We start from the raw sequence: 11753 nt of genomic DNA, 5'->3' as shown, positions 1-11753 counted from the left end.
TAAGTGATTTCAGAGATTACAGGGCAGGAATGGCTTAGAGGATGGAAAGAAAGTATGCAAAAGTGGAAGGAATACAAGAAGTTGAAGGAACTGCAAAGCTGTCAACCTGACCCTCTCGCACTAAAACAACCATAACTTGACCTACAGAGGTCCAAATGATGCGGTTCCAGTTGCGTTGGAAAGCTAACGTCCGAGGCTTTGATTTGATATATAATTTGCTATAGTGGCCGTACAGCTAGGTGACACGAACAAGTGCTCCACGCGGACACATCGCAATGACAAAAAACCAGCGTGGTAGATTTTTTAACCAGCGAATTCTGGGCTGTTTTTGACCCAGTTCTCGGCCCAAAAAACACAAATTAGAGGCTATAAAGTGGGGGAATCCATTAATTCATCATCATACATTCATAAATCACATTTTTCATAATTTAGATGTAGTTTTAGAGAGAGAGGCTCTCTCCTCTCTCTTAGGATTTAGAATTAGGATTCTTAGAATTTAGAAATATTTCTTCTTCATCTCAGGTTCAATGTTCTTATTTATTTATTTTCTCTTTTATTTGTTTAATGACCATTCATGTTATGATTTTCTATATTTGATATAAATTGAGGTATTTCATACTCATGATTGCTTTTCCCTATTTTTTTATTTAGATTATTTACTATTGGCTTTGGTTGATTAATTGGTAACTCTTGAGTTATCAAACTCATTTTGATTGATAATTGTTATTTTTGCTAACCGAATCGCATTCCAATAACTCTAGTCTTTCTTTAGGAATTGACTAGGACCTGAGGATCAAACTGATTAGTCTACTTGACCTTCCTTTATTTTGCAAAGGTTAACTAAGTGGTAGCAAAAATATAATTCTCATCACCATCGATAAGGATAACTAGGATAGGACTTCCAGTTTTCATACCTTACCAAGAGATTCTTTTGTTATTAATTTATTAATTTCCTGCAATCCCTTTCTCTTGTTCAAAACCTTTTCAAACCCCAAAAACACTGTTTTCCATAACCAATAATAAGAACATACCTCCCTGCAATTCCTTGAGAAGACGACCCGAGATTTAAATACTTCGGTTATCAATTTCAAAGGGGTTTGTTACTTGTGACAACCAAAACGTTTGTAAGAATGGTTGATTGCTTGGTTTAGAAACTATACTTGCAACGAGAATTTATTATAACTTCTAAACCATCAATCTTTAGTATGGGGGTGTTCGGTGGTAAGGTGCTTGTGAGTGTGGTGGTTCAAGATTATGTTGAGGAGGGGGTTCATAGGCGTATGGTGGTGGTTGTTGATAATCAAGAGAGTACTCACCATAGCCGTCATCTTCATATGCTTCTTGGAATGGCTCTTGGTTATAGTATGTTGGTGGAGGTTGTTGCCAAGAGGGTTGATCAAATCCTTGTGGCTCCTCCCATCTTTGATTCTCCCATCCTTGATGTATGTTCTCATTGTAATCTCCTCTTCCTGCAACATAATTGTAACCAAACTCAAAGCCAAAGGGGTGGGAGTTCATGGTAGCTAAAGAAAATAAAAATAAAAACTAGTAAAAGTAAGCAACTAATTCCTAAACTAACAAAAAAAATAGCAAACAAGCAAAAGCAAATATTTACAATAACTAATAATAAGGCACACGTTTGCAATTTCCCGGCAATGGCGCCATTTTGACGAACGGACTCTTGTGTGGTCTAGAATTTCACAATTAAGTTCTCGTTGAAAGTATAGCTCCTAAACCAATAAGAATCCTTTCGTGCAAAAACTTGTTTGTCACTTAAGCAAACTCAATAAAATTAGATCGAAGTATTTAAACCTCGGGTCGTCTCTCAAGAAATTACAGGGAGGTGTAGTTATTATTGGTTATGGGATTGTATCTTTTCGGGGTTTTGGATTAAGGAACAAGAAAATAAAATGGCAGGGAAACAAAATAATAATTAAGAAAAGTCTTAGCAAGGATTGATAATTAGAATTCCTATCCTTATTATCAATGTCAATTGTGAACGGTAATTACCTTTTAGTATCACTTAGTTAACCTCTAACAATTGAAGGTAAGTCAAGTAAGAATATCAACTTGAATCCACAAGGTCTAATCAAAGACTAAAGTAGTGAATTTCAAGCCAACTAGCTAGTTTCAATCACCAACCAACAAGAGATTTTGACAATTCAAAAGTCTCTAATCACTCAATCTAAGCTAAGAACATAAAAAGCTAATTTAAAATCCTACCAAGTATTTTATCAAACACTTAGAAGGCACATATACCCATTAAATAAAAAGAAGCAATAAATCTGAAATACCTCAAATTGCATTAATAAGAGAAATCAAATCTAACATGAGAATTCATAAATTAAAGTAATATAATAAATAAAAGTAGAAGAGAAACTAAATTAAAGAAACATTGAACCTGGATTGGAAGAGAAATAAACCTAAAACTAAGAGAAATCCTAAACCCTCAAACCTAGAGAAAGGAGAGAGCCTCTCTCTCTAGAAAACTACATCTCAAACCTAAAATTATGTGAATGAAAAGTTAATGAATGATTCCCCCACTCTACAGCCTCTAATCTGTATTTTTTGGGCCAAAAATTGGGTCAAAAACAGCCTAGAAATCGCCCCTAGCGATTTCTGATACGTCCAGCACGTGGCTCTATCACGCGTATGCGTCACTTGTCTGCGGCACAATCCATGTGTACGCGTTCTTCCTTTCCATCCTCTAAGTCATTCCTGCCCTGTAATCTCTGAAAACATTTAACACACTTATCAAGGCATCGAATGGTAATAAGAGAGGATTAAAAATAGTGAATTAAAGGCCAAAGATGCATGTTTTCAATCATAACACAAAATCAGGAAGGAAAATATAAAACATGCAATTTACATGAATAAATGTGAGAATAGTGAATAAAAATCCACTCAATTAAGCACAAGATGTACCACGAATTAATGGTGCATCACTCTTTTTGGATGACATCCACCTCTTGGAAAGCTTCCTCAATGTCAATTTCTTTTCATCAGCTTCTTCTATACATCCCTCATTTCTCAAGCCATGTGTCGGAGCTTGTGCACGGTCCTCCTTGTCATTAATTTCATAACACAATGAGGGAGGTTCATCAATTTCACATTGGTTGGTGTGGAATAATCTTCAATGGTGGAGCTTGCTTCTTGATTAACTTCTTCCAATTTTTCATCATTCATACTATGCTTTGGAGGTTGCGCATTATCCTCCTTGATGAGCAAATATTTTATACGCTTTTTGGCATCATTTTCATGTAGTTTTTAGTATGTTTTGTTTAGTTTTTATTGAGTTTTTATAGGTTTTAGTTTTAAATTCACATTTTTAGAATTCACTTTGAGTTTGTGTGTTTTTGGACCATTTCAGCTATTTTCGGGTTGAATTTGTGGAGCTGGAGTAGAAGTCTAATTCAGAGACAGAGAAAGCACTGCAGATGTTGTCCAGATCTGACCTCCTTGCACTCAGAAGAGATTTTCTGGAGCTACAAAAGTTCAAATAAAGCATTCTCAACGGCTGTGGAAAGATGACTTACAGAGCTTTCTACCAATATATAATAGTTCATACTTTGCTTCGGATTAGAAGGCGCAAAACTAGCGTTCAATGCCAGTTTCCTGCCCTGTTCCAGGCGTTCAGCACCCAAAGAGCATAGACCAATGTCCAAACGCCCAAAGAGGACCCCCTAGCTGGCGTTGCATGCCTAAGAGACCTCATAGCACGTGGATCTCATCAAATCTCAGTCCAAACACTCATCAAGTGGGCTCCAGAAGTGGATTTTAGCACTAAATAGACTGTTTTACCCTTACTAGCATCTATTTAGTATTTAAAGTGTATTTTACATAATCATAAGAACAATCACCCATCATTCAACCGAATTTCATGTATCACTTTATTTTTCACATCAGTATGAGTTTCTAAACCTCCTAGGTTGAGGGAAGGAGCCTTGCTGAGTCCAATGAATTAATAAAAGTATTACTGTTTCTTCCTCGATCTGTGTTTGATTTATTTCTAAGATGTATATCCGATCTTCATTGTGGTGAATAGGATGATCTGACAAATTAGCTCTGTTCATCACATTAAGACGAATGTGCCTGACAAACACCCGCGTCTACTTGGGTTCGTGTGAATACTTAGCTGGAAAGCACGGACCAACAACTATGTTTATACATCTCTCAGACGGTCCAACAAGTCTACTTCTATGCTTGAAGTATGTCAAATAGGCTCGATCAATATCAACCCATAAGTCCCAACCTAGCTACTAATTAACTTAGTAGTGAGTTAATGTTAATGGGTATCAAATTGACCATCAAAGATTCCCAAATCACCAATTCAATTAGACCCAATAACTCAAGTTCACTCAATTTCCTTAGCCTAGGCCAAGAGTATAGAAAATTACTCCATAACTAGTGAAAATATTTTATCAAACACCTAGAGTGTAATAAAAGTAAATATCACAAATTGCAAGAATTAATGAAAACCATAACTAACACAAACAAGAAATCAACAATAGCAACTAAGATAAACATAAAAAGACATGAAAACATAAAATTGCATTAAAAGAGAATTGAAATTGATAAGAGAGTTCATAAACTAAATTTGAAAAATAAAGGAATTAACAAAAAAAACTAAGAGGATTAAGATAATAGAACAAGGGAATGTAAAGGGAATTGAACTAAAACAAGAATTAAAACTTGGATCTAAGAAAATTTGACATAAACTACCCTAAATTCTAGAGAGAAGAGAGAGCTTCTCTCTCTAGAATTCTAACCTAAAACATGGTGAAAATTAAACTATGACTCCTACGTTTATTCTCCTTCAATCCTTGGGTTCAATAGCATCAGAATGGAGTTGGATTTGAACCTCCATTAGCTCAGAAGTCGCCCCATCGTATTGCCTTTAATGAGGTCACATGACCAGTGTCACGCGTATGCGTAGGTGACGCGTGCGCGTCGCTTGGCAAAATTCCTTCTCACGCGTACGCGTGGATGACGCGTGTGCGTGGCCTTGAATCCACCGAATCCTAATTTCTTCATGAATTCTCCACTTTGCATGCTTTTTCTTCACTTCTTCTATCAATCCTTGCCTTATGACCCTAAAATCACTCAACAAACATATCAAGGCATCGAATACAATTAAAGTGAATTAAAATTAACAATTTAAAGGCCTAAAAAGTATGTTGTTAACATTTAAGCACAAATTAAGGAGAATTACAAAACCATGCTATTTCATTGAATAAATATGATATAAGTTGATAAATACCCTAAATTCAACACAAAATAAACTGTAAAATTGGGGTTTATCAGTGTATTTTATTATTTTGGGAGTGAAAATGGATTTTCAAAAGGTTTAAAAATTATATTAGCTAATTTCAAATTACTAAAGAAATTATTATGTTTTGAGTTTTATCGAGCAAAGTATTATGTTTGAATTTGATTTATCAAGAAAAAGAGTTTAATGAAAGAGAAATGGATTTGAATTGTTTTTAAAGAGAGATTTTGATAATTAGAAAATACATGGACAGTACGCAAGGGTTGTGGCTTAGTCCCACTTGCTCCAGGTATGAGATACGGAAGAAGAATTATAAATACCGAGTTTAATTATGGAGTTTTGAATGAATATGAAAGAATTGAAATGATAACGAAAGTAACAATGGATTTTGAATGTGATACCTGGGTAGTAGCAAGGATTGTGGTTCGTCCTGCTTACTCCAAGTCAGTGATTGTGACGCTTGGGTAGTAGCAGCAGTAGTGGATTATTCCACTTGCTCCAAGTTGAGCTTTTAAACACCCGCCTGAGTAGTAGCGGTAGTAGTAGTTCTTTCACTTGCTCTGGGTTAAGCGGGTAGTAGCAATGGGTTGTAGCTCTACCTACTTGCTCCGCGATGGGTGTTTTCGTCCAAGGTTAGCTACAAGGACATGTTGGGTTGGCTATATAACTGGCAGATGATATCATCAGTCATAGGATCAACATACATCATACTTGTTTGCGCATATTTGGTTATGATTGTGTTTTTATTATTGTGTGTGCTTGTGATTGGATTTTATATTCTGTAATTGTTGAGTTTGATTGTACTTTGTTGACTATTGTTATTGACTGAGAACTTAATGATACGAACTTAACTTCTAACCCCGACCCTACTAAGAACTCCCCAGTTCTTATCCCCTATTTCCACCCCTTTCAGCTACAGGTGCAAAGGTTTAGTGTGGAGTTACAGGAGTATAGAAGAATGAGTTTACGAGTTAAGTTCTTAGATTTTATTTTTTCCCTTCGTCGTTTACTGTTTTGTTTCTAGAGGGGAAGGACGTGCGTTTGAGGATCTTTGAATAAGTCTATGTATATATTGCTATGTGAATATATATATTTTTGTGATTAGGTGGTTTAAAATAAAGAATATTTGTTTTCTTAATTAAAGTTTTGTTTCATATTTGCAAAGACTTGATATTAAATAAAAATAGTATAAAATAACAAAGTTTAGATGTAAGTAACGTCTGAACTTTTAGTACGATTATGAAGTACTAAAAGTTAGAGTGTTATATTGTACATTGTCAATATTCAAGATTATAACATAGATCATGCTTTTATTACTTCACTTGTTGAGAGATGGAGACCCGAGTGTCACACATTCTATTTTTTTTTATAGATAATGCATTGTGACATAAGTGTACTTTGATAATTGTAGAGTTGAAGTCAAGGATTCGAATTTTTTTGTTTACAAAATAAAATTCACATCCCTCTGGTGTATTTATGAGTAGTGTGTTACCGCAAAACAAAAAGCCCGAGTTTATATACTACTGATATTGGGTGTTCGTTTATTATCAGATAAGTTAAAAAATTTAGTCCATCGAAAATATCTTCCACTGGTAATAGATTTGGACCACTGTGAAAATTTAAGTTGAGGGTCTGTATACCTTGCCAGTTTATACTAGGAATTATGTCGAGCTTTTTGCTGACAGGATAGATTAAATTAGTGGTTGCACTATTTTGTTACAATTGTGGGCATGACTTAGGGTTCCATGACTATGTCTAGTGTCTCATTTGCCTTTTTCATTTTTATTAGCACGAAGATTTATATCATAGGAATATTATTTATGTTTTAAATTGTATTCTATTTTGAAATACTAAGTTTACATAGTTTACACAGTTAGGAGGGATGTGAGCACCTTCGACACTGAGAATTCCATAACATACTTGCAATTTGGACTTGCATAGACCACATATCCATGAATGAGGTAAGATTAAAAATAAATTTACTTTATTATATGTTGTGGGTTATCCTGTGTTACTTTAATATGACAATTTAAATGGCAATCTTACCAAGATAAACATGTGGCGATGCAAATTTCGTCAGATATTATGCATGACATTGAGCGGGTTGTGCTTATTGTTGCCCAATAATTTGCTTTAAAATTGTTGAGTGGCATCTGGCTGACTGGGTGATGCATCAATTTGGTTGCAACGTCACCTTGAAGACCTTGTGGATCTCAAAGCTAGCCACAATAGAGACTTAAGAGGTCGTAACTACAAGAATTGGAGTGACATTCATTTTGTTTGGATTACGACTTGGGACATGTGATCATCGATGGTTAGAGATCTTACTTCTGACGTATGGATTGGTATCATCTCCACGAGCCACATGGATTTTTGGCCACACAGGTTCGCTTTCACAATCCAAGACTTGATCAACTTCTCGAGCTGTGGCAACGTTTAATGTTGTTCCACCCAATCAATTGATATGGGAGTTTATGCCATCTGACTACCATCACCATCAGCATGGGGCTCAATATTATTCTCAACTGCAAGTTTCAAGAGCTTCTGTAGATAGTGGCCAACTTCAAAGAAAGGTTGTGAATGATTGGTCAGATGCCACACCTGATGTTTCACTGCAATCTGTTGACATAAGCACATCATTTTCGAGTCGCTCTAACTTTCATTTTCACTTTGGAGGAGGATTTTCTAGCATGAACAAATGCAAAGAATGCAACTGAGGTTTCGAGAGTCATGTCAGATAGTGCACCTCACGTCACACAACTGGAAACATACATATAACATGATGAAATAAGTTTTTCAATTGAATTTTGAGAGGATCTACTCCCATTCTTTTCATACATTTAATTTTTTTCAAAGATTGTTTTACATGGTATCAGTGCACAAATCGGAAGCAAAAGTGTTTAGTCATTAACCTATTTCTCAAGTCACTGATAAACAAGACTGGACTCTATTTTTGTTTTTCTATCTTCTTCCTCCTTTTTCTCACACTATTACATACCAAATTGCAAAATCATCAGTTCCTCTAGTTTTCAATCAATATTTAGGCGACAGTCACTTGATTTTTCAGGAGCTTTTAGAGTATCATTCTCCAATGAACATGGATCAAAAGGCAAGAACTTGTTCTGCTTATGCATCAAACGCCAGTCTTCAATATTAGTCCCTTTGCCAAAATCCAAGACAGGAAATGCTCTTTTTTCTAGCATTTCTATAATCTTCTTGGTCTTACCAAGCACGTGAACCGAATATCTGACACTATCCTCTCTCTCTTCAATGGCGCTATTCAAGCACTTTGTGGATATAACATGAGGCAAGTTAGTGAGACATGCACCCAATATATCACAGATCATTCCTTTCAGTGCTTCAAACAACCTCTCTGAACTATGGTCTTTCATGCATTCATGATTCAATAGAGTGGCTTGGCTTATTCTGTACATGGAATTAGATGACAATATCTTGATGGGCCATGATGAAGGTGATACCCTAATGCATATATGGTTATATTTGGCTTTAAACTTGTGATACCGGATTTTCGCAGCTTCACTGAGTTTCTCTAATGTCTCTTTGGGGCTCTCACTTTGAAGGGAAAGCTTATAAAGATCCACATCATGCCACTTCTGATATAGATCAACTCCAAGCCATATGATTTCTGCAGCTGTCCTCACTTTAATTAATTTTCCTTCTTTGTCCAAGTTGTTTTCTATGAACTTCACATAGGGAAGCCCTTCATTTAGAGCATCTATCAAATTTCTCACCTTACACCTATCAATGTTTGGAATTGCAACTATTATGCTTGCTAGTGTTACCAAAGGAAGTGACCAACTATTTGGAGGTTCTGCACAGTGTAAATGAGGAACTTGGTCACTGTCAAACGCTACCACTCCCTTAAACCCTTCCAAGATTGAACACTTTTCTATTAGCTCAATGACATGTTTTGGTTCCTTCTTTTCCCCAGCTTGAAACCAATGATTAGTGGCGTCACGATTGTCTTTCATCATCACCCCAACTAGCTCTTCCTCGCCTTCAAGATGAAGAACAAAACGCCTCAGATCGAACTTCGCATTCGTCCTTGACTCTGTCCCGCTGCTAATGCTTGAGACACTGTGACTAAACTTGGACTTTAACTTCCTGAAAAAGTTACAACCTGCCAACACAAAGCACATGAGGGACACGGAAACACACTGTGTTGCTTTGCACGTCAGAACAATCCCTATCTGCAGTTTAATCAAGAACTTGAACAGGATCACTTTTGCATCATGGGCTAACTTTCTGTACTGCCTATTCCGAATTCGAAAACCAAGAGGCGTTTCTTTCATTAGAATTAGCCTAGCAGTCCAATATCCTTCCACTTGTAATTTCTTCTTAGTACTTCTATGTCTCAAGATTGGGCATCTATAACTTATGGCAGTGAACCATCTAAAAGCAGGGGAAATAGTACCAATTGCCACTGCAGCAACCTGAACTATGAGAATCATTATGGTGGACCATTTGTAATCACTGTGGCCAGTGCAGAATCTAAAGGACCATGGCATTAAATAAGACCTAAGCATAGCCTCTGCTAATGCCATTGTACTTAGAAGACAGAAAGCGCCTGATGCAGTGCACGTCACTGACCTTCCAAGAACAAATTGGGGGCTGCTAGTGTGTGCCATCATCCAAAACCTCATTAGTTCTTCTCTAAGACTGTTGATGACTTGATTATTGGCTTCGGCTTTGGCTTCTTCTACTTGGTTTGCGCTTTCTTTTAGCGCCTCCTCATTCATCTCATACTTCAGCTCCAAGTAATGCTTCATCTTCGGGATAGCCACTGCGGAGGAGAACATTGTCATCAAGAGAATGAGCATTAGAAGCATGATGATAGCATGTTCTACCCAGAATACATAGATAACCCCGGTAACAAATTGGATGCAGATATTCACAATCATGGTGATCACAAGTATTCCCATGGCCACAACATTCATCATGGTCTCTTTGTTGTCCGTGACACCAAGAGAAGGCATGGAGTTACCTATCAAAAGTGAATAAAGTTATAAGTTGTATTAATCTTAATCAACCAGCCATAACAGAATTTGCAATTGCTATAACTAACCATAACAAAATTTGTAACTGCAAGTCTGTAAGCAAAGCACAGTAGCTGCTATCCATAAGTATAACAGATTTTGTAACTGAAAGTCGGCCAGCAAAGTAGAGTAGCTGCTATCCATAACTAACTATAACAGAATTTGTAACTAATATAACCTGTGATTGTGCATACAAAAGAGCTCACGGCACAATCACAATGATGAAGCCCAGCAGGACAAATAACTTCTTTTCATCCCTTTCTCCTTTCTACATTTTATGCACCTTTATTCTTTTCTATTCTAGAATTAGTATGTTATGTACAGAGGAGAACATGTTCCTAATCATTCAAATAATATACACAATAGATTCATACATATCATTTTTCAGTCTTTTATTCCTTTCACTCAGTCTTATTACATACAAGTCTAAAAGCAAGTGCAATAGAGGCTCTTCGTAACTAACTAACTATCTAACCGTAACAGAATTTCTAACTAATTCAACTAACTTCCTTGGACTCACCAATGATTGTGCAGATCAAGGCGCTGCTGCTGAGTTTAGCGAGCTGGTCATGGCGCTGAGGCACCGGAGTGTTGAGATCAACGGAAAGCTTAAGCGCAACGCCGATTATGGTCAAGGAAGTAGCGTTGAGGCAGAAGTATCTGCAAGGGAACCAGAATTTGCGGCCTCGAATTCCATGTATGAGATCTACAGTTACTGCTATGAGACAAGCAAGGGAAGCTGCTGCTATGTATATCCCAATCCATGGCATAGGTTTGTTGAACTTTGTGTCGTCCATGTACCCACCAACACTGCACCCTGTTATCCCCATCTTCTTCTTAGAATTGAAAACCTTTTCTGCCTTTCGGGGTTGAGCTTCTTAATTGCTTCTGCTAATCAATTAGAGCAGTGAATGTTAATTATTTATGGCTGAAAAAGTATTAGTATTTCTAACCACATTTTTGTTCCACGGGTTGTCAATTAGGAATCCCTCCTCCTTAAAATTGGACTTTAATAGAATAAGATATGACAATTCTACAAGGAAATTATTGAGGGCTTAATTGATTAATTTGTGTTGGTAAAATATTCATTAATATTAATACGTATGTGGGTAAATGGGGTTGAGGGGAGTCAAAAATGTTTGTTTGTTTGTCTGGTATGGAGCTTGACTACTGAATAAATTGACATGAATGTTTCTTAGTCTCTGGCGGACACGCGGAGCTGTTGGTTGATGAGGTGGGAGGCGGTTCACCGCCAAATAAAATGGAATTATTTACGAGCCAATTCTATAAATATTATGAATTATTGTCTAAATTTTATCTAATTTATTTTTTTTAATAAATTTTGATTTTTTAAATTATTTATTTTTTTATTTTTTAATTAAATATTAATTTTTAAGCCTTTATAATATGTAGGCATTATCTTTTAG

General features: G+C 36.3%; 1 protein-coding gene across 1 annotated transcript; it reads right to left on the bottom strand.

Moving 5' to 3' along the window:
* Window positions 1-8049: 8049 nt before the first annotated feature.
* Window positions 8050-11472, bottom strand: LOC107485851 (uncharacterized). The gene is made up of 2 exons (XM_016106396.3): window positions 10847-11472; window positions 8050-10274 (listed from the first exon to the last, which is right to left on the bottom strand). Exons 1-2 carry the CDS (start codon window positions 11154-11156, stop codon window positions 8299-8301), a joined length of 2286 nt encoding a protein of 761 aa, XP_015961882.1. The 5' UTR covers window positions 11157-11472; the 3' UTR covers window positions 8050-8298.
* Window positions 11473-11753: the final 281 nt, after the last annotated feature.

The sequence above is a fragment of the Arachis duranensis genome, chromosome 1 (genome assembly GCF_000817695.3).
Source record: "Arachis duranensis cultivar V14167 chromosome 1, aradu.V14167.gnm2.J7QH, whole genome shotgun sequence".
Lineage (NCBI taxonomy): Eukaryota > Viridiplantae > Streptophyta > Magnoliopsida > Fabales > Fabaceae > Arachis > Arachis duranensis.
This window is presented reverse-complemented; position numbering and strand designations above follow the sequence as displayed.